This window comes from Rutilus rutilus (genome assembly GCF_951802725.1).
Source record: "Rutilus rutilus genome assembly, chromosome: 12".
Classification (NCBI taxonomy): domain Eukaryota; kingdom Metazoa; phylum Chordata; class Actinopteri; order Cypriniformes; family Leuciscidae; genus Rutilus; species Rutilus rutilus.
In genome coordinates this window covers 35656423-35676984 of record NC_140217.1, presented here as the reverse complement: position 1 = coordinate 35676984, position 20562 = coordinate 35656423, and the positions used below count along the sequence as shown (strand labels likewise).

The following is a 20562-nucleotide window of genomic DNA, read 5'->3' as shown; positions in this document are numbered from 1 at the left end:
TCGGTCTCCTCGGCTGTGAACCGCTCCTGACGCGCGTCTGGCAAATCCGCCGTTATAATAGGAATTCGCTTTAGAACAAGCGCGCCTGCTCTTAAAGGGAATGTGAGATGTCGCTTTGATTGGTTTATTTCACGTTACGCCCAAACCACACCTATGAATAATGAAGCTACTTCAGACCAACCCCTTTTAGATTTGCGCCAGGCGCAAGAGTCATTTATCCCGCCGGGAAAATAGCAACAGCGCCGAGACCCGCCCACAAAGTTACTTGCGCTTTGCGCTTTGACACTTGCGTTTCAGATCGTTAAAATAGGGCCCATGCTCTACTAAATCATAATTCAGATATGTTTCACTCCAGTGGCAAACTTTAGCCCTAACAAACCAAACTAAAGTGCTCTGATATACTCCCCTGCAGTAGCAAACACAGTGATTACAAAAATATTAGCAGTTACGTGAGTGTTTTAAGCACTTCATGTACAGAGTCCAAATCCTATCATGAATGTAGGAAGGAAGCCTGTTAATCATGTAAAAACCGGGGAGCGATGGCGAGCGCCTGCACGTCTTCAGCCTCCCAGTACAATAGACTGCCTTGTTTCCTCTCTAATCCACCTCATACAGTGGAGGAGCGAGTCACTGTGTGCGGACATGTACGAAAGAAAACATGTACACATTCATAAATACGGAAACTCATTAGTGTCAGGTTACATTCCTGGTTTACCCCACAACAACTAGTAATACCAGTACTTTAACCAGATTTGAACATTCATGCTCTATAAGAAATATGAGAGAAGTAGGCTATATACATGTAGGGCTGCACGATTTGGGGGGAAAATGTAATGCAATTGCAATTTGAATAAAAAATGCAATGTTTGTTGTGCTTGTACGTAGGGCTGTATAATTTGGCCAAAATGTGAAAACCAGGGAGTGATGGCAAGTGCTAATCCAAATGTGTTGTGATACTCCCCTGCAGTAGCAAACACAGTGATCCCAAAGGTATTAGTAGCTACGTGCATGTGTTAAGTCTTCCATGTACAGAAGCCAAATCCTATCATGAATGTAGGAAGGAAGACTCCTAACCATGTGAAAACCGGGGAGTGATTGTTAAAGCCTGCACGTCTTCAGCCTTCCAGTACAATAGACTGACTTGCTTTTTCTGATAAAATTGCGATTGCAATTTAAATAAAAAAAATTCTGTTTGCTGTTCTTATTCGTAGGGCTGTATAATTTGGCCAAAAAGTTGTGATTATACACTGCTCAAAAAAATAAAGGGAACACTTAAACAACACAATGTAACTCCAAGTCAATCACACTTCTGTGAAATCAAACTGTCCACTTAGGAAGCAACACTGATTGACAATCAATTTCACATGCTGTTGTGCAAATGGAATAGACAATAGGTGGAAATTATAGGCAATTAGCAAGACACCCCCAATAAAGGAGTGGTTCTGCAGGTGGTGACCACAGACCACTTCTCAGTTCCTATGCTTTCTGGCTGATGTTTTGGTCACTTTTGAATGCTGGCGGTGCTTTCACTCTAGTGGTAGCATGAGACGGAGTCTACAACCCACACAAGTGGCTCAGGTAGTGCAGCTCATCCAGAATGGCACATCAATGCGAGCTGTGGCAAGAAGGTTTGCTGTGTCTGTCAGCGTAGTGTCCAGAGCATGGAGGCGCTACCAGGAGACAGGCCAGTACATCAGGAGACATGGAGGAGGCCGTAGGAGGGCAACAACCCAGCAGCAGGACCGCTACTTCCGCCTTTGTGCAAGGAGGAGCAGGAGGAACACTGCCAGAGCCCTGCAAAATGACCTCCAGCAGGCCACAAATGTGCATGTGTCTGCTCAAACGGTCAGAAACAGACTCCATGAGGGTGGTATGAGGGCCCGACGTCCACAGGTGGGGGTTGTGCTTACAGCCCAACACCGTGCAGGACGCTTGGCATTTGCCATAGAACACCAAGATTGGCAAATTCGCCACTGGTGCCCTGTGCTCTTCACAGATGTTGCAGGCAGCAGAACGTTCTCCACGGCGTCTCCAGACTCTGTCACGTCTGTCACATGTGCGAATTTGCCAATTTTGGTGTTCTATGGCAATTAAACGGTTCAAAGGTTCATTGAATTAATTATGATTTTGTCCTTCATAGGACAGTCACCTCAATTCCATGGAGACCAGATGCCAGGACGGTGCCCGGACCCACCTGCAACGAATTGGGACAACGGGTCACACTCGCACACACCTTAGGATGCGGTAGATGGGTATGGAAATATATTAAGGGGCCATCCACATCATACATTCCAGTCACATACAAAGAAATAGTCACATGGCCCCCCGGATTACCACCGGAACCAAATTGTGCAACAAAAATATGCTGTAAGACAGGTTCTACCCATCTTCCAGACAAAAACCTTACAGGCTACACACACGCACCACAATTTCATTACAACATTACCGCCTGGTACCAACTTGAAGAATTCACAGATTCAAAATATTGGTAACATGCACACATTATATGAAAATAACAACAATGGCAGAGATCCAAAAAAATGTAATTCCACTAAGGACCTCCAACCAAACACATAAAGGTGCACACACACTACAACGCATAACAACACACATTTAAAGTTTACTGAACTTCTTTTCAATCTAACAAATAAGGTATCGAACAATAATTTAAAAACATTTGTTTGGACCGGCCGAAAAGAAGGAACATACTGTGTGGGAAAATGTGAGGCAAATATGGATAATTTCACTAGCCCTCACAATTGTTCATGGACTTTACAACATTGCTTTAATTTAACCACATGTGGTTATAAAAAAAACACACAGTGTCCAAAATTGGACCTGAGAGCAAAACTCCATACACTGGGGCGGCTCTCTATGGAGAATTTGCTTCATGCACCCTCCAGGTGGCATAATCAAAGGAAATGTAAATAAGACTTTACTACATGATGTCAACCTTGTGATAACACGTCACGTATAACATCTCTAATGTGTTATCTGCTTATGTAAAACACTGTAACTTAAATGATAAGACGTATATATGGCTACAGTCACGCATCGATGATTTAGTTTCTGATTACAAAAACAGACTTGCAGTTCAAATTCCAACTGCTCGCACCAAACGAGACCTGTTTGGAAATATAGTAGGCCTTTTTGGCTCAGTTAATTCTATATCCAACACTTACAAAATAAATAAGGTCAATCTCAATTTTCAACTTGGTTGGCAAATCAGGTGGCTACTGGTTTTGAACACATCACATAAGCCCCTTTCACACAGCGCATTGAACCCGGGAAATTGCCGGCAAATTGCCGGAACGCCTTCTGTGTGAACGCAAACATGACCCGGGTTTAATGCCAGGATCGATGCCGGGTTGGGGACCTAGTAACATTGCCGTGTTCAGTCCCGGAATGCGCGCTGTGTGAACAAAAGCCGTAATAATGCCGTGTCGTAGTGATGACGCTGAAGCCGGGATCGTTCGCCAGCTGTGAAACGGTACGTAATGCGCAATTTTATGATCGATTCAGAGAAATAAATGCACAAGCGTGGTTTCGCAGCTCATAAGCAAACTGAAGACGCTGCTGAGACATTACAAGTCACATCGATGTCACGTGTCTTTCCGGGACATACACGGGTTGTGTGTGAACGCGCTCTCTGATTCCGGAAAATCACTGGCAGTGTGAATGAACCAAAATCAAATGAACCCGGGTCAAATCCCGGGTCACTTTATCCGTGTATTTTCCGAAATCTCTGTGTGAAAGGGGCTCAATAGTAACGAAAACATTATCAAAGCGGTCAGATCTAAGGCGCAGGCGCTTTTGTCGACCAGTCAATTAATTTTCAATCAGACCCATACCATCGAGCATGACTTGATTGTATGCACAAGATTTGTTTACTGCAGCAAGACAAGAGATTTTAGATCTTCGTCTCCATAAAACACCTAGGCATGTTTTAAATGATCTTGTTGAAATTTTAGATCTGCATAGATGGCTTGCATCAGAGAGAATGAAAAATATTAACTATTCTGAATTGCTTTCAACATTAATGATGTATACTGGAAATGAATGTACTGGCTGTATTGGGTTCTTTGCCACTTTCCCTCTAATTCACCCAGATCAAATTTATCTAAATTCCACTACTATACGCTCTATTGGCGTGGTAGTGAGGGATCAAATCATACAATGGGATCATCTGATGGGGTATATGACTTTGAAGGGCACTGAAACCTTGTTTACCACTCGCACCTGTTGTCATGAAACATCTAGTTACATTATATGTACCTGCAACACTCTACAACCATTTTCTTCAAATGATTCTAAGCTCATTAATGTTCAGTCATTGCATGGTCATTCTGATGCTGTTCAAGTGTCTCACACACAGTGGTGCGTCGTCAGTGAGATGAATTCCTTCTCCTATGGAGGTCTGACCTGCCCTGCGAACCACACGTTCTGTCTGGAAGTGAAAGAGGACTTTTCAATGGGTCAGATAAACATCCTGGGGAGGGTACCGATGGACGCGGACGTTTCTCCCTGGTGGGAGGACACTTTCTATGAACAGAGCACTCAAGCTTTGGTCAACACAATGGACTTAGTGCAAGAAATCATCTTACAGACTGAGTACCATCTCAACCAAGCTCAAGTGGAAGCGAATCTGGCGAGAAAGACTGCAGAAATCCTGTCCAGCTCCTCTACCCGCTCAGCAAGGTATGCTTAAACCTGGTGGGACTGGACATTTCGTGGATGTGTCCTTGCCAGTGTGCTCATCTTCTTATTCACACTCTGCCAGTGCTGCTACTTCAGATGCTTTCTCCGCACAACGTGCACTTCAACGTACGTGATTTTCCCTACGGAAATTGCAGCCATAAGCGGACTTCATCAAATTTTGGCCCCTCAGGGACTGATCTAAATCTGCCCCAAGGGACCAGGGGTGGAAACTGTAAGGATGGACTTTTACTAAGACTGAATTCAAGAATTTGAACCTGCAATAAAACAATTCAACTCACTAATCTGAAGAAGAATCTACGGGACAGAGAGCACAACACAACTTCTCCAATCTCGTCTCTTCCCCCCATGCTGAGTTCCTAACTCCTCACACTATCTTCTCCCCTCCAGGTCTCATTCAGTCATGCAAAACACACACACACCTACTGTCTCCAGTTGTTTTATGAGAGGTCAAAATAAATACTTTTGGTGCGAATGGTAAAGAAGTTTCATTCCCGCAGCAGCAGAACAGTCAGAACAAAGAAAACAATGCCTGTTCTTCTGATGTGGGAGATGCCCCAATAAAGATCATTGATAACATGTCTTTATCCCCCAAACTCAGGCGTAAATCACAATTCATCTTTTGATCAGCTGTTAAAATAGAAAATCAGTAAAATTAAAGAGTAATTTAAATTTGGAGTCAGATTAAATTATTCATGGAGTCAAAAATTAAAATTGGAAATCTTAATTTTCCAATTTTAATAAATTAAAGAATTAAATAAATTACTTTAATTTAATAAATTAAATTAAAGTTTAATAAATTAAAGTGATTTTTCCAGAAGCGTCCGAAAAGACATACACGCTGCATCGCCTTCGACCAAGACACCGGACACCGTCTTTGGGCTGGTGATTGGAGCTTACAAAGTGGTGACCGCCCTCCGTGATCTCACAGTCTCAGGCGAGTGACGTCTTTCGGCGCGACAATTCAGATCCTAACGGAGCATGAGGTTTGAGCTTCTCCTTCTCTGTCTCCAGCTACTGTGGTAAGTAAATTTTTCCTGTATCTTTTAGAAAGTGTTGAGGGAAAACTTAGACGCACCTCATATAGACACATTGCTTGGTAGAACGGGTCGGCATACCCAGGATAGACCGGAACCGCAGAAAACCAGTATAAATCTAAGATTACCAGAAAAACATGGCTTATCAGGGAAATGGTAGTTTGAGTGTAGACAAGGATGTAATGGAATCTCTTGCTTTGCAAATCAAAGATCTTCTTTTCCGTTTGCATAACAAGGGAGTAGATTTTGATTGGAATAATGAGCAAATTTTAGCCTGGTACGCTACCGAGGGGCGAAAATTTGAGACGAAATCTAATTTTCGGAAAATTCCGGTCGCGATCATCTATTTGCTACGTCGAAATGATTTGGCAATTATTGCTGAAAACGAACGCGTGATTTCAAACATAAAAGAACTAGAAACAGCGCGATCAGATGGGTTGAAAAATCTCAGAGCACAGGTCGAAGCATCTGTGTATGATAAACAAACTTGGGCAAGACAGGGCGACGCGATGGGAACACAAATTAAAAAGCTTGAAAAGAAACTTCAAGTAGATAAACAATACACGTCCGCGCTCGAGGAGTGCTGCGGTTCTGCAGGCTTTCCTATAGCTGCAGTTAAAATAGCGGCGATAAATTCTAAAATTGAAGGCGATGTATACAGTGATAGCGACGAAGATGGTATGGTAGCAGCTCTACCGAGCGGCATCCAAGATCAATCATCCCTGACAGGAGCTCGTAGACAAACTTCAAGGGCACGCTCTAGTCTGGGAGTGCGCAATCTTTCTCCAGAACCCGCGACTGAAATGTATTATCCAAATAGATCTGAAGAACCAAAACCCCGCAGTCCCATAAGAACTCGAAGTAAATCTGGCACTGTTCTCCGAAAACCCGTAAAAGTTGCTGTTCTTAATGACTAACGCAGATGATGAAGTCACTACCATTAGCCGTCCTTTAACTTGCGAAGAATGCACAAAACACAAAGAAGTTGTGGGCATGATGCCAAGAAAAGGTCCTTTTCAACCCTACTGGGACAACTTAATGTTACAGGCCTCAGTGTACAAGTTAGAGCCTAGAGACGTTTGGCAAGTAGCCCTCCTCACTGTTCCAGACGAGCTAAAACCAAAAATGTCACGCGAATTGAGATCTGGAGAAATTATAATTAAACAGGAAGATGAGGATGAAAATGAGGTTTACGAAAGATTGAGGGAGAGCCCCCTCCCCCACAAAAACAATATCGCATTAAGCCAGAGGCAGAGGTCGCTGTTCATGAGATAGTGAAACAACTTGAGATTAGAGGCATAGTTCGGCGATGCTGTTCAACTACAAATTCTCCGTGTTTGCCAGTTCCAAAACCTAACGGTAAATGGCGTCTTTGCATTGATTATCAGCGTCTCAACAAAGTTCTGCCTAAAGCAACAGCTATAGTGGCAAATCCAGCTACAATCTTATCACAAGTTTCAACCAATGCTTCGTGGTTCACAGTGCTTGACATCAAAAATGTTTTTTGGTCTATTAAAGTCAAACGAGAAGAACAGTGGAAGCTGGCATTTACTGTAAATCAAATGCAGTATACCTGGGAACGAATGCCGCAGGGCCTTCACAACAGCCCAGCCATTTTCCATCGAGCTGTGGCAGATGTGCTCAGTCTCTTACTAGGGACTGGCAAAGTAGTTCACTATGTAGACGACATACTGGTAGCCACAGATGAACCACTTGAGAACCACTTGCAGCTGGTTGACGAAGTGTTACAGATGCTAGGTGACGCAGGCTTTAAAATGAACAAAGAAAAAGCCCAAATTGCACAAAGGGAGGTACACTATTTAGGATACACTCTGACTCAAAGTCACAGAGCTTTAACAGACGACAGGAAAAAATGCATTGCTGAACTACCACGACCTTATACTTTGAACTCGCTGCAAAAAGTATTAGGAACAGCAAACTATTTACGAGATTTCATCCCTGATTTTGCAAATACCGCCGCACCGTTATATTCGCTTTTAAAAGGGAAAACAAAACCAAATGATGTCCTTGAATGGACTGATGAACACGAACAGGCTTTTACAGATTTGAAACAGCGTTTGTGCGCCGCGCCGCGCCCGCCCTGGGTTTGCCCAACCCATCAAATGTTTTCCACATTCAAGTAGACGCGCATAAAATTACACTAAGCAGAGTCTTAGCTCAGGAATATGGAGGAAAACTGCGTCCAATCGCTTACTACAGCCGGAAAAAATCTCTAGTCGAACAAGGATTCAACCCATGTACACAGTATGTGCTTGCGGTGCATTGGATGTTAAAAACAACAGAACCCATTGTAGGTTTCCAATCTGTGGTTATACACACAATGCACAAGCCTGTACGAATGCTGACATTCAAGCGTGCGAAATCACAACAAAAAACACACAAATTTTGCCACATCTGCTCAGGGATGTTGAGGGACACCCGCACACATGCCAGCCCAAACAAGAGGTACAAAGCCTTGTCCATGACCAGCCACTACCAGGCCAAGTGCATGTGTACATTGATGGTTCTCGATTCTGTCAAAATGGTCATTTCTATACTGGCTGTGCAGTGTGGACCCCTCATCTTCCCGATACAGATACTAAACGACAGTTGTTGTTTAAACTACCAACTAACATATCCGCACAAGAAGCTGAACTCATTGCACTGCTAGAAGCGATCAAGGCACACCCTGAACCGCTCTGCGTGCACACTGACAGTCGTTATTCTTTCGCCGTCGTAACTGATTTTATGGCACAATGGCAATTGAGAAAATTCCTCACTTCTGCCGGAACGCCCATAAAACATTTCAACACTATAACTGCAATATGGCAAGCTGTACAAGCGCGAGAGAACTCAATTTCCGTGGTAAAAGTGCGCGCGCACATTAACAAAATCCAGATGTGCACGAAAGAAGCAATAACATTGTTGACCAATTGGCAAAACTGGCAGCAGTGAAAGGCGACCGTTGGCAAAACGAGACAACCTCTGTTTCTGTTGCAAGTGCTGTCCAAGTCACACCCATCGACCTCAAACAGTATCAACAAGATCTGTGGGTCTCTGATGGAGAACTTGTACCACACTTGAAACATGATCAGATGATAAACATAATTGAAGGCATAGTAATCCGAGATGGGAAATTTGTCGTTCCAGAAACCCTCCAAAAACCAATAATCAAATTATATCATGATTATGCGCATGTATCGGCAACAAAAACAGCACAGTTGATACAAAAACAGTTTTGGTGGCAAGGAATGACAGCTGACATTGAAAGATGGTGCTATGCATGTCTGGTGTGTGCGACAATTAACCAGGGAAAGCTAGGCCGAACAAACCTACGCAGACCAGAACCACCAAAAGGGCCCTGGGAGTCCTTACAATTGGATTTTATTGGTCTGCTTCCCAGTGCCAAGGGAGGGTATCGCTATTGCCTTGTGATAATTGACAAATTCTCAAAATGGGTTGAAGCAATTCCCACTCGCAATAATACAGCAAACACCGTGGCACGTGTGATGGCGAACCAAATCATCCCTCTTTGGGGAGCACCCATTCAAATTGAATCAGATCAGGGGACTCATTTTACTGGACAAGTCATGAAAAATATGTGCAAAATGCTGAATATCAAGCAAAAATTTCACATCCGATACAGGCCGCAAAGTTCTGGTATGGTTGAACGTGCGAACCGCACCATCAAAGAAAATATTGCTAAGCAAATAGCTCAACACCAAAACAGGTGGAGCGATGCTTTACCCACTGTTCTGACTGTGCTGCGAGCAACCCCATCAAAAGCTACAGGCATCAGCCCATATGAGCTTATGACTGGACGGGTGATGAAGTTACCCATTGATCCAGAAATTTCCCCAGCAGACCTGGGGCCCCTCATGCTCGCAACTCAGCAGAGTAGTGTTGGTGCAATTGCAAGAAAGGCTGAAGGTGCTGCACGCCCAGGCTGGACTGAAACAACAGCAGTCAGACCTGACAAATGATGCACAATTTAACCCAACCTCTAAAACAACATTTTGAGAAGGAGACATTGTGATGGTACGCGTTTTTGTAAAACAAAACACATTTTCCCCAAGATGGCACGGGCCCTATGAAATTAAGGCTGTTTGCAACAGTTGTGTGGACAGTCACCTCAATTCCATGGAGACCAGATGCCAGGACGGTGCCCGGACCCACCTGCAACGAATTGGGACAACGAGTCACACTCGCACACACCTTAGGATGCTGTAGATGGGTATGGAAATATATTAAGGGGCCATCCACATCATACATTCCAGTCACATACAAAGAAATAGTCACATGGCCCCCCGGATTAGCACCGGAACCAAATTGTGCAACAAAAATATGCTGTAAGACAGGTTCTACCCATCTTCCAGACAAAAACCTTACAGGCTACACACACGCACCACAATTTCATCACAACATTACCGCCTGGTACCAACTTGAAGGATTCACAGATTCAAATATTGGTAACATGCACACATTATATGAAAATAACAACAATGGCAGAGATCCAAAAAAATGTTATTCCACTAAGGACCTCCAACCAAACACATATAGGTGCACACACACTACAACGCATAACAATACACATTTAAAGTTTACCGAACTTCTTTTCAATCTAACAAATAAGGTATCGAACAATAATTTAAAAACATTTGTTTGGACCGGCCGAAAAGAAGGAACATACTGTGTGGGAAAATGTGAGGCAAATATGGATAATTTCACTAGCCCTCACAATTGTTCATGGACTTTACAACATTGCTTTAATTTAACCACATGTGGTTATAAAAAACCCACACAGTGTCCAAAATTGTATACCACCCCTCCAGGTGGCATAATCAAAGGAAATGTAAATAAGACTTTACTACATGTCAACCTTGTGATAACACGTCACGTATAACATCTCTAATGTGTTATCTGCTTATGTAAAACACTGTAACTTAAATGATAAGACGTATATATGGCTACAGTCACGCATCGATGATTTAGTTTCTGATTACAAAAACAGACTTGCAGTTCAAATTCCAACTGCTCGCACCAAACGAGACCTGTTTGGAAATATAGCAGGCCTTTTTGGCTCAGTTAATTCTATATCCAACACTTACAAAATAACAGGTCAATCTCAATTTTCAACTTGGTTGGCAAATCAGGTGGCTACTGGTTTTCAACACATCACCAATAGTAACGAAAACATTATCAAAGCGGTCAGATCTGAGGCGCAGGCGCTTCTGTCGACCAGTCAATTAATTTTCAATCAGACCCGTACCATCGAGCATGACTTAGCCTGTAGATTGTATGCACAAGATTTGTTTACTGCAGCAAGACAAGAGATTTTAGATCTTCGTCTCCATAAAACACCTAGGCATGTTTTAAATGATCTTGTTGAAATTTTAGATCTGCATAGATGGCTTGCATCAGAGAGAATGAAAAATATTAACTATTCTGAATTGCTTTCAACATTAATGATGTATACTGGAAATGAATGTACTGGCTGTATTGGGTTCTTTGCCACTTTCCCTCTAATTCACCCAGATCAAATTTATCTAAATTCCACTACTATACGCTCTATTGGCGTGGTAGTGAGGGATCAAATCATACAATGGGATCATCTGATGGGGTATATGACTTTGAAGGGCACTGAAACCTTGTTTACCACTCGCACCTGTTGTCATGAAACATCTAGTTACATTATATGTACCTGCAACACTCTACAACCATTTTCTTCAAATGATTCTAAGCTCATTAATGTTCAGTCATTGCATGGTCATTCTGATGCTGTTCAAGTGTCTCACACACAGTGGTGCGTCGTCAGTGAGATGAATTCCTTCTCCTATGGAGGTCTGACCTGCCCTGCGAACCACACGTTCTGTCTGGAAGTGAAAGAGGACTTTTCAATGGGTCAGATAAACATCCTGGGGAGGGTACCGATGGACGCGGACGTTTCTCCCTGGTGGGAGGACACTTTCTATGAACAGAGCACTCAAGCTTTGGTCAACACAATGGACTTAGTGCAAGAAATCATCTTACAGACTGAGTACCATCTCAACCAAGCTCAAGTGGAAGCGAATCTGGCGAGAAAGACTGCAGAAATCCTGTCCAGCTCCTCTACCCGCTCAGCAAGGTATGCTTATACCTGGTGGGACTGGACATTTCGTGGATGTGTCCTTGCCAGTGTGCTCATCTTCTTATTCACACTCTGCCAGTGCTGCTACTTTAGATGCCTTCTCCGCACAATGCGCACTTCAACGAACGTGGCCATTGCGCTCAGTCCATTACAGGTACCAGCCCTACGGAAATTGCAGCCATAAGCGGACTTCATCAAATTTTGGCCCCTCAGGGACTGATCTAAATCTGCCCCAAGGGACCAGGGGTGGAAACTGTAAGGATGGACTTTTACTAAGACTGAATTCAAGAATTTGAACCTGCAATAAAACAATTAAACTCACTAATCTGAAGAAGAATCTACGGGACAGAGAGCACAACAACAACACAACTTCTCTGATCTCGTCTCTTCCCCCCATGCTGAGTTCCTGACTCCTCACACTATCTTCTCCCCTCCAGGTCTCATTCAGTCATGCAAAACACACACACACCTACTGTCTCCAGTTGTTTTATGAGAGGTCAAAATAAATACTTTTGGTGCGAATTGTAAAGAAGTTTCATTCCCGCAGCAGCAGAACAGTCAGAACAAAGAAAACAATGCCTGTTCTTCTGATGTGTGAGATGCCCCAATAAAGATCATTGATAACATTTGTCTTTATCCCCCAAACTCAGGCGTGACCACTTTGGGCACGAGAAAGGGTCCAACGAAAGCTGAATAAATGTTTGGGTGCTAGATGTTTATTGTTCTTTTGTTCCGCTTGGGTATTTAAAGGGAATTGGCAAACCACTCAAGGAAGCATCTGTAAACAGAACTTCCCACACTGTTGCTGTGTGTCTCTATTGCCAGGTATGCTGACTCTTTTAAACTATTTTTGATATTGCATTTTGAATTATGTTTGTATTTTATGCTGATCAGTTATGTATTGTGTATTCTGTTTAATTCTTTTAATTGATGCTTAACACTGCCTGGCAAAATAAATGTTACATCTTGATTTATTCTGAAGTATTCTGAAATCATTATTTTAGTAAATTAAGGAGGCCGATGCTACCGCAAATATTAGTTAAGGTAGGTCAAACTAAAGGCGCATGTATGAACGGAGCAGTAGGCACGTCATCTGAAGACCTTTTGATTTCTGTCTATCACTGATTTAGCAAGTTGTATGGAAATTGCTAAAATAAACTACACTCTCTTGTTCGAGTGAGCAGTAGGCAACCGACTTTAGAGGTATTAGCAAACCCTACATCCACTGACTAAAATCAGAATTAGCAAGTTTGTGTCCGTGAGAAACACGATCCGGCCGACGTGTTCTCTATGCGGCATTGGGTCCACAATGAATTAATAACTGAAAGTATAGAATTTCAAGAATAATCAAAGATCTAAATTAAATCACAATTCATCTTTTGATCAGCTGTTAAAATAGAAAATCAGTCAAATTAAAGAGTCATTTAAATTTGGAGTCAGATTAAATTATTCATGGAGTCAAAAATTAAAATTGGAAATCAACTGTTTAATAAATTAAAGTGATTTTTCCAGAAGCGTCCGAAAAGACATACACGCTGCATTGCCTTCGACCAAGACACCGGACACCGTCTTTGGGCCGGTGATTGGAGCTTACATACATAAAGCTTCCACATAATAACACTAAAACAGCTCACGTTAGCTACAAGCTACAAGCTACAAGGCATTCTAATGGGGTCCTGACCTCAGACTCATCTCTTCAGTAAGACTCATTTGTTCACCACACCGTCATTTGACTTTGTCCTATTAGGGTAAATAATTTTGGCACATTTTCTGGAACGTCACACACTGTCTTAAAAGTAGTGGAAAGGTCTTAGTGTTTCAAAAAACATCAAAAGGCTTTATTAACATTCCATTGTGCTAGTATATGTCATTTGGAACTCACATGTGAAAATGTGAAAAACCTGACACAAATTCAGATGAAACTTCACTGGTTTCAAAGTAGTAAAACCATGTCTTAGTTTTTTTTTTTTTTAAACATCAAACAAATCTTTAACATTGTTTCTTTCTTGGAATTCCAAACCAATTGTAGCACAAGTGAAAATCAACAAGACTCTTCGTTTTCAGTGTATGACTGGATTTTGACCTATTTTTGGAGCATCACTACGTATCACTGTAGTGAGGCCAATAGGCAGTGGCGTCTTCCCTGACCTCTGGTTGTATGGATCACATCTTCCAAACTGGCATAGGATAATGTACTCAAATGCCTGACTTCCACAACAATCTATGATTTATATTCTTTATCTCTGTTATCACCCTCACTGCTTTTATCCTCCTTGATCTCCAACTTCTTCCTTTCGCCTTATTTTCTGATGCACTGCCGTCACTATCGTCAATACTTTCTGGAAAAGGTACAGTGTTTCCTCTCTTTCTTCATCCAAACAACATCAACCTAAAACACAGGCCAAAAGGCTAGCCAGCTAGTACTGAACAATAGTGCCATCTACACAGAATATGCAGGTAATTAATGACAGAAGGTTAAGTTTTGGGTAAACTAACATTTTAAAAGTTCCAGGGTTTTGTTTTGCTGCCTTTAAGTGCAGCTGGGAAACTCTTATCTCGGAGTCTGGTAGTTATTACGACATGTCGAAATATTTTGCAAACAATGAACCCAAATAACTACATCTGAATTCAAAATGATGAAAATGATTTTTTACATGGTATCACAACTAAATGTGATGCAAACTGTGAAAGTTGAGTGATTAACATCATTCGCTACACACTTGCCCACTGATCTCTATATAGATTATGCATATTTATTATCTGTCTTTCAAATCAACACGTTCCTTCCAACATCACAACTTTGCAACTCATTTATCATCTAGAATTTTAAGTTTTCCTCCCGTAAATTTAGACTATGTTCGGTCATTCGTGCGCTCAGAACTCGTAATTATAATATTTCTGTCTCCACTTGAAGGGCACATTAGGTTAACTCTAATCATGATTTCATGGAAGCCTATTTCCACCACATAAGAAAAAAAAATCATGCTTTTGTATAATTATGACATAAAAAGAAGAAATTATATTAGATGAAAAGTCAAAATTATGACATAAGTCACAATTTGGGATGAAAAGTCACATTTTGATAAAAAAGTAGTAATTATAACAAAAAGTCATAGTTATGATATAGAAAGTCATAATTTCGACCTCTTGACTGTCAATGGCTTAGTGTGTCATAAATAATTATGAGTTTTGTATGTCATAATTTTCTACTTTTTATCTCATAATTCTGAAATAAAGTTCAATATTGACTTAGTATGTCATAACTATTACTTAGCATGTCATAATTTCGGCATAGTGTGTCATAATCATATTTAAGACTTTTTTAGTCATCATTTTGACTTTTCATCTTATAAATATTACTTAGCATATTAATTATGATTTAATTAAGCATTTTTTTTTTTTTTTCATATGTGGTGGAAATAGGCTTCTACGATTTCGTAGCTCCACTGACAGCGGAAAAAACGTAAAGGGTCATTCACACAGAAAGCGTTTCTGCAGTAAAAATGTGAGGCGCAGCACGACTGCAAGGACGAGCACCGATGAATGGAAAAAAACAGTGCTTGGAGAGCCGTTTTGAACTTGATCTACTCTTAACCTTAATTTGCAGGGGTTCTCAACTCTGGCACTCGTGGTCATTCCTGAACTTTCCTGCAGAGTTTAGCTCCAACATCCAACTCACCTGCTGCCTGTAGCTTTCTAGTAAGTCTGAAGATCTTGATTAGCTTGTTTAGGTGTGTTTAGGGTTGGAGCAATGCATGAAAGTTGACCTTGAGTTGAGAACCCCTGGACTAATGCATGTTTAGAAAAAAAGACACCATTATGGAATTCAAAAAATGCATTCCATTGCCTACTTGCCAGGAACAGCATTGTTTTGCAACAAGAAAAAAATTGTCCATATGATGAAAAAGAGTCAGCCAAGAGAAAGTCACTTTTTGGACTATAACTCAAAAGTTCATACAGAATCTCATTGCTATCTTTTCATGTGTCTTTCCTACATTTTGGCTGCCAAACAGCAGTGTTATAGTAAATCAAAAGGACCACTTACCTGGAGGATCTGGTTAAACCTGCTTGTGTTGAAAGGCTGCTGCTCTTATACAGACACAGAACCTGATCTCTCTCTGTCTCTTTCATCTCCATCATACTGAGCAGCATGCATAAAAATGACTCTTTTCTAATCAAATCACTTACATGCTGTATGGTCACTGTTAAGGGCCTACTAAATATTCACACTGCATGTCAATACCCCTACATCTGTGTTACATTTAAATATCAATTTACTGTAAGTCTCAGATGTTTCTTCTAAAATGACTTGCAAAATAAACATTAAAAATAAAATAAAAATCCAAAACTAATTAAAAGCAAGCGAAAAAACTAAACAAATACATAAATGGACACAAAGGGCCCTATTTTAACGATCTGAAACGCAAGTATCAAACGAGAAACGCAAGTAACTTTGTGGACGGATCTCGGGCGCTGTTGCTATTATACCGGTGGGATAAATGACTTGCGCCCGACGCAAATCTAAAACGGGTTGGTCTGAATGAGCTTCATTACTCATAGGTGTGGTTTGGGCGTAACATGAAATAAACCAATCAGAGCGTCATCTCACATTTCCTTTAAGAGCAGGCGCGTTTGTCCCATGGCAGATTGCTATTATAACGGCGGATTTGCCAGGCGCACACCAGGAGCGGTTAACAGCCGAGGAGACCGACGTTCTTGTCAGGGCCGTAAAAGACAGAAGTGACATTGGGGATGGCAGAAATCCACCCAAATAAGCTTCGGTTAAACAGGCGTATTATAATTTAGGTAAATGTGTAAGCTAGATTTATACCTATTTTTTCACATCTTCATGGTCACCACAATGATTTCCCTCATGTGGAATATTTTTCCTTGTAATTATGTATGGTTTGAGCAAATGGCAACTGCTGCGTCTGTGTATAGATGAGAGAAGCAAAGTGTATGCGCGTTGTGCACACGGTACAGTATGGCTAAGCATGTGCCCTTAAAATAGCATCTGAACGTGCCACTGACTTTAGACTAGGTTTTTCCTGGTCTGTGGCAGAATTGTTTTCTGGAACTGGAAAATAGCACCAGGGAACGTTTGCGCCGGAACACGCCTCCTCCCTCTGTGGAGGGAAAAGTCAGCTGTGCGTCGGGTGCAAAATAGGAATGATACATGCGGTACAAAGTCAATTGCGCTGGGTGCAAGATAGGGCCCATAGTATTTTTTTTTATTCTTAAAATTAATTTTGGTCTTGGAAGCTACTTTAAGCTATTATTTAATATTAAAATCTGACCTTTGTTTGCAACTTTGTAGCTGTCATGAATTTGAGGATGAACCCAAGCGCAGACAGGATGCTTGACAGTTAAGTATTTATGGACAAAAAAAACCCAGGGAAACCAAAACCCACGAGGGGGCAAAACATGGACAGGACAACGAATGACTAAACTAGACTAAGACTTGACAGATAAGTAGACGATAAACCAACAGCAAATACAGAATCAGAACTTTCTCTAGACAATACTCTTGACAGGATACTCACAAGGTTAGACAAGGTATGATAAGGTATGATAAGGTAAGATAAGGTATGACAATATGTAACATAATGAACTGGCACAGGACAGCAAACACAAGGGGATTAAATAGGGAGACTAATGATAACAAAACAGGTGACACAGGTAAAGCAATAATGACAAAACGAGGATAAAAAGGGGGCGGGGTTAAGTAACGAGACAAGCACATGGCCCAGACAAAAGGCCATGTACTTGCACACAAAACATGGGTCTGTCATGATCCTGCCTCAAGAATTATAGAACGACAAGGACTAGATGGCAGAATCATGACAGAACCCCTCCCTTAAGAAGCAGCTTCCAGACGCTCCTCAAGGGAACATCAAACATGGGACATGACAGACTGTGACACAGACACAAACCAACAAAACATGACAAATAGCAATAAAGGTAAACAAGAATACACAACGACAGGGTCCGGGTGACATATCAAAAATAACAAACAAGGAAGGGGAGGCAGCGGGACAACAAAGTTCATAGGGGGAAGTCCATGGTGGATGGAACGGAGGTCTTAGGTTGACGGGACGAGGGCTGATGGCGAGGGGTCCGGGCAGGTCTGGGTGGCGTAGAGTGGGAAGTGAGCTTGGGAGAAACAGTCCGGGGTTGTACAGTGACAGGGGTACTGCGGGTGACGGGACAGGAATCATGACAGGGGGTGTTGCAGGCGACTGTGGAGCGGGAAAAGGTGCCGGGCTCGCAGAAACAGACCCGGAATCAACGCTCCCCGAAGTAGAATCGGAATTGATGCTCCCCATCTCCGAATCAGAAGTAGTGAAGACTGTAGCTGACTCTGGAACCGGGCTACCAGCAGCGGGCTTGGGATCAGCGCACTCTGCAGCTGGCTTGGGATCAGCGCTCTCTGAAGCTGGCTCGGGATCAGCACTTTCCTCAGCTGTGGGCACAGGACTTGAGGACATAACAGGTTTGGCAGGAATTTCAAGAATTTTGACAAGACTAGACAGATAGTCAGACAAAGTTTTAGCAGCAACGACGACAGGCATCTCTTGACGAGCTGATACAGACCGGAGGAGTGCTTCTGCATCGGCCGCTGCTTTCTCTGAAGCTGACTCAGAGACAGCGCTAACGGCAGCAGACTCGGGAACAGCCTTCACTGCTGAAGGCTCAGGAACAGTCCTCTCAGTAGCAGCCTCAGGGATAGCGCTCTCCAACGCAGACTGGGGAACTGCGCTCTCTGCAGCGGGTTCAGAAACAGTTTTTCCTACAGCAGAGTCCGGAACCACTCTTACAGCAGCAGGCTCAGGAACAGCGCTCTCAGTTACAGCGGCGGGTTGGAGAGCCATCGCGGACTCAGGGGGAGACAGAGACAGAGGACAGAAAGCTCCCTTCTTCCTCCTCTTTCTCCTTGGCCGCGGAGCAGAGGCCATAGTCGGACTTGTGACCGGTTGGGGAATCTCAGCAGGAACCGTGACTGGTAGTGGAAGGACAGTCTCAGGCAGGGTTGACTCCATCGCTGAGGACTCCGAAGCAGACTCCCACGAGATCCGTCTCCCTCGTTTCCTGCAGCTCCTTCCAAGGCAAACAGTCCACCATATCGCGAAACAGGCGGCAGACCAATCTCTCCCGTTCAGCCAGAGGAGGGGGGACCTTGAGACCCGCGATGAGGTAGCGATTGACCAGGATCTCCGGCAAGAAAAACCTCCTCTCCTCCACGACCTGGGTGTACTTCCTCAGGGTCAACTCACCCTGGGGAGGGAATGGAAGCTTGCCATTCAAACTGTCGGCAATAGCCGACTGCCACCATAGTTCCTGGTCAGTCGACTGTAGTGTACTGTCTGCTGGGTTCTGTATTGGCCGGTTCATTCTGTCATGAATTTGAGGATGAACCCAAGCGCAGACAGGATGCTTGACACATAGTTTATTTATTGACAAAAAACAGGGAAAACAAAACCCACGAGGGGGCAAAACATGGACAGGACAACGAGTCACTAAACTAGACTAAGGGCCAATCTCATTTCTCTTGTCTTACCCCTTCCCCTTTGTCTGCGTCTTCCCCTTGCCCCTCGATACCGAGTGAAGGGGGGGGGGGGGGGTAGGGGGAAGAACATTTCTCTAAGAAATGAGACACCACTCGATTACCGTTTGCGTCATCTCCCCTTTCCGCTAGCTGGCTGCTACGTCAACAGAGGCGATACGCGTTGACATAAACAAATGAAGATGCCGTCGTCTCGGGTTGTGATATCGGTTGCCTGGTCTCTCTTTATCTTTGCACGCTTGTGTGCCATCAGTCAAAGACATTGTTTCATTGTATTTAACGGCGGCGCCGGCGACACCATAGCTAAGCAAAACATTAGCAAACGGCAAATAGCGCATAGCTGCTAGCTAGCAGTTAACTAGCAATTCAAAACAAAAACATTACAATTAAAACCACTTTAACATTTTATTAAAAGTATCATAAAACATGAGTGTCATTAAACTGCTGAAAATATTTACATTTGTGCAACTCACTTCTGGGAAATTCCTACCCCTCTCTTTCAAGTGTGGTCCTCCGCAAACTTCGTTTCAAGGGCTATGTAGCCCTACGCCTTGGCCCTAGCCCTTAATCAAAATGAGAATTGGGACACCACTTCCCCTCACATGAACGCGCAAAACCGAGGGGAAGGGGTAAGAGTAAGGGGTAAGACAGAGAAATGAGACGCAGCCAAAGACTTTACAGATAAGTAGACGATAAACCAACAGCAAATACAGAATCAGACAATACTCTTGACAGGATACTCACAAGGTATGATCATGTGTAACATAATGAACCAGCACAGGATAGCAAACACAAGGGGATTAAATAGGGAGACTAATGATAACAAAACAGGTGACACAGGTAAAGCAATAATGACAAAACGAGGATAACAAGGGGGCGGGGTTAAGTAACGAGAGAACAAAAGCACATGGCCCAATCAAAAGGCCATGTGCTTGCACACAAAACATGGGTCTGTCATGATCCTGCCTCAAGAATTAAAGAACGACAAGGACTAGATGGCAGAATCATGACAGTAGCCCAAGAGACATTGTTGAGATCTCATTTAATCTCATGAACAGCATAAGAGCCTTTTTTTCCAGGAGAAAAATCTTAGAAGCAGGAGACGTCACTTAACTGAG

At 42.7% G+C, this 20562-nt stretch overlaps 1 protein-coding gene and 1 pseudogene across 2 annotated transcripts; both read left to right on the top strand.

Annotated features, from left to right (window-relative positions):
• Window positions 1-539: 539 nt before the first annotated feature.
• Window positions 540-4900, top strand: LOC311301666 (annotated as a pseudogene). Its single transcript has 3 exons — window positions 540-644; window positions 2964-3250; window positions 3757-4900. The product of its transcript is annotated as an uncharacterized misc_RNA (transcript).
• Window positions 4901-10642: 5742 nt separating this feature from the next.
• Window positions 10643-12064, top strand: LOC311301665 (uncharacterized protein; the record flags this gene model as incomplete). The annotated part of the gene is made up of 1 exon (XM_084426941.1): window positions 10643-12064. A coding segment is annotated over one exon (1422 nt), but the record flags the coding sequence as incomplete, so codon positions are not given.
• Window positions 12065-20562: the final 8498 nt, after the last annotated feature.